We start from the raw sequence: 2,763 nt of genomic DNA, 5'->3' as shown, positions 1-2,763 counted from the left end.
ATCCCTTATTCCCCCTCAGATAACACCGCTGGAGCTCCGGGGTGTGTGTTTGTGTTTAGCGGCCCCTCTGAGCTCCGGTAACCGGCCTCCGCGTCTCTCCGCTCCCCGGGTGTGTGTGAGTGTTTAGCGGTCTCTCCCAGCTCCAGTGACCGGCCTCCGCATCTCTCTGCTCGGCTACAGCTCGTACTCACCCTCGCCGGCCAGTGCGGGTATCCCTTCATCTTGGCGAAAACCAGATCTCCAGCTTTGTATTCCCGGGGCCGTGGGCGAGCCATCGCGACACACACACTCACCGAAGCGAAAAACTGCACGATAATCCGCGGGTCTCGAGCTCAGCGGCGGATGATCGACCATCAATGTTTTGATCGCAGTTAATAAGGAAATAAATAATGAAAGAGGAGAAAGGCCTGGAGAAACACCTCTTCCCTCGTCTTCTTCCTCCTCGTCGTGTAATGTTCAGGGAATGTTATATTTCGTACTTATATGGGATTTTATTCAGTTTAATACACGCGATCTAATTTTATTTTAGACCGAACACGTGTTTCAATTCAGCTTGAGTTTATTTTTTAAAGCTGAAAGAAAAACAAGTAGAACCAGAACAGCAATACATTTTCCTTCAGAGAATGTCATTAACAATATCTATGCCAACACTGTAGCTCATAGATTTCAAACAGGACATTTACATCTTAGAATGAAAAAAAAAAGAATAATTTGTGGAGTTTCTACAAAAGTTATGAATCTGTGTCACATGAAGAGAGATAATGTGTGAATCTTTGGTGAACCATTAAAGATCAGATTCAGCACATGAACACAATACAGAACATCTCAGTAACACTCCTGTAATTGTGCTTATTCTGCTCATCTGTGTTATTATAACACACTAACGTGTGCAGTCCACACACACGTCCACCGACTGTAATGATCCAATAATCTGCAAAGTAACTTAGTAAATACTTAGAAATCATCACTAGAACCGGACCGGTCCTCCACACAGACCCTGACCAGCTTCGGCTCCAGAGCCTGATCAATACCAGCAGGAGGACCTGGAGGAATATTCCTCTGACCTCTGACCCCTGACCTCTGACCCCTGACGCTGCCTGGATCATAATCATACACCGACTGTTCGTTGGCCAGAGGAGAACTGAGAAAAAATTCATTATTTTCCTGTTATCTCTTTAAAGCTGCTTTGAAACGCTCTGTATTGTATAAAGCGCTATACAGCCTAAATAAAGGTGTCTTGACGTCTTTATTTATTAAGTTAAACGACTGATTAAATACAAGTTTCCATGGTCAATTGCAGGAGATTTCCTAGTTTTCCCTATAGGTGCATATCATACGCTAGTCGAAATGAAACATGATTTGTCAGTTTCTGTTAGTCCCGTCCACAATCTTATTTTACGACACAAGGTTGTAAAACTTGTAATAGTGATTTGTGTGTTTGTGGAGTTTAATTTGAAAATGCCAAAGCAAATATCAATCAGTTGATACTTTAAAAAGCCTTAACTGTAAATCCTGATTTATCCTGAGAAACCAAGGCTAGCGAAGCCACAGACTCTTGATCATGAGTCTATCTCTGCTTACACTAATAGGAGGTTATGTAAAGGTAAGTACAAACATTAAAAAAAAATTCTGAACATAAATTCATATTTTTATATGAATATAAGGAAGAGCCATTTTATTGTGTTTTTTTCATGTACTGTAAAAAAATATATAAATAATTCATGGCAACATACAGTATGATGATACTTAATTTAAAGCAGCAACAGGACTTAATTTTAAGTTGAAATAAGTGAATTTGTTTTACAGTGTATTTTCTATGTTGTTGCTGTTTGCTGTTTTGAAACTTTGAACTTGAAACTGTTGCGTTATATTTTGTCCTGGTAATTTGGCTGGCAGTTTTCCTTCACTATGTTTTATGAAGAACATCTCCTGCATTTCCAAAGCTGTAGTAAAAACTGATTCCTGGGCGTTGAATGAATATACTATTATTCCGCTTTATGGAGGCAAAAGTTATGTGGCGTTATTTTAACATCTATCGGCGAGTGGCGTTATTTTAACGCGTGGCGGCGTGTGGCGTTAACTTATGGCCTGGTGGCGTTATGAAGGCGGCGTTTTAATATTTATACGCCGATCAAATGCACGCGAATTCTGAACCATTTGGCTTTCGATAGTAGGCTGTGTGTAGCGCGTACCCTTCGGCGTACCCTGACGTGCACCTCTCCAAAAATGTAACAACGCGTCAATTCTACGCGGACGCAAGCGCTGTGATTGGTCTGCTAGAACCCCTCCCTCGGGTTTCACATGCTCCCTCTGCATGTGCTATTGCGCGTCAACGCGGACTATGACGCAGAAGTATAAATGAAAACCAACGCGTAGTGTATAGCGTAGAGGCTCCGGCGTAGGTCCGACGTAGAAGTATAGCCTAAACGGACTAAAAAACCTTCACGGAGCCTAAACACCTTAATCGATCTGATTGAACTCGAATCCGATTGGAATTTCGATCGGATTGAAAGGAGTGGTTTATTCCGTTTGGGTTAGGGTTAACACTTGATCGGATTGAAAACCGAAACTGAAAGGATTGCGCATGTGCAATGACGTTGAAATAGCGTAATGACGCATGGCGCACGGAACGAGCTGTTCTTCATGTTGAATAAAGTGTCGTGTAAATGAGTGTCCTTATTCTAATATTCTCATTTCACTGCGTCAGTAAAGTGGAGCAGGACAACATCTTCCAGTCCTGGTTTCAGACTCTCATCCACTTTT

The 2,763-nt window shown here is 41.9% G+C and overlaps 1 protein-coding gene across 2 annotated transcripts in view; it reads right to left on the bottom strand.

The window, feature by feature from the left end:
* Nucleotides 1-643, bottom strand: part of hdgfl3 (HDGF like 3) — a 10,660-nt gene extending 10,017 nt beyond the window's left edge. The window contains exon 1 of one of the 2 annotated variants that reach the window (XM_077224452.1): nucleotides 192-643. In XM_077224452.1, coding sequence (XP_077080567.1) covers nucleotides 192-275 — 84 coding nt within the window. In that variant the 5' untranslated portion in view covers nucleotides 276-643. Of the gene's footprint in view, nucleotides 118-191 lie in introns of those variants that run through there. The other variant, XM_077224459.1, reaches the window with a different exon arrangement.
* Nucleotides 644-2,763: the final 2,120 nt, after the last annotated feature.

The sequence above is a fragment of the Siphateles boraxobius genome, unplaced genomic scaffold, assembly GCF_051911475.1.
Source record: "Siphateles boraxobius isolate OS27281-9 unplaced genomic scaffold, OSU_SipBor_1 124, whole genome shotgun sequence".
Lineage (NCBI taxonomy): Eukaryota > Metazoa > Chordata > Actinopteri > Cypriniformes > Leuciscidae > Siphateles > Siphateles boraxobius.
Note: the sequence above shows the minus strand (reverse complement) of the source record. Positions and strands in the feature narration are given on the sequence as shown.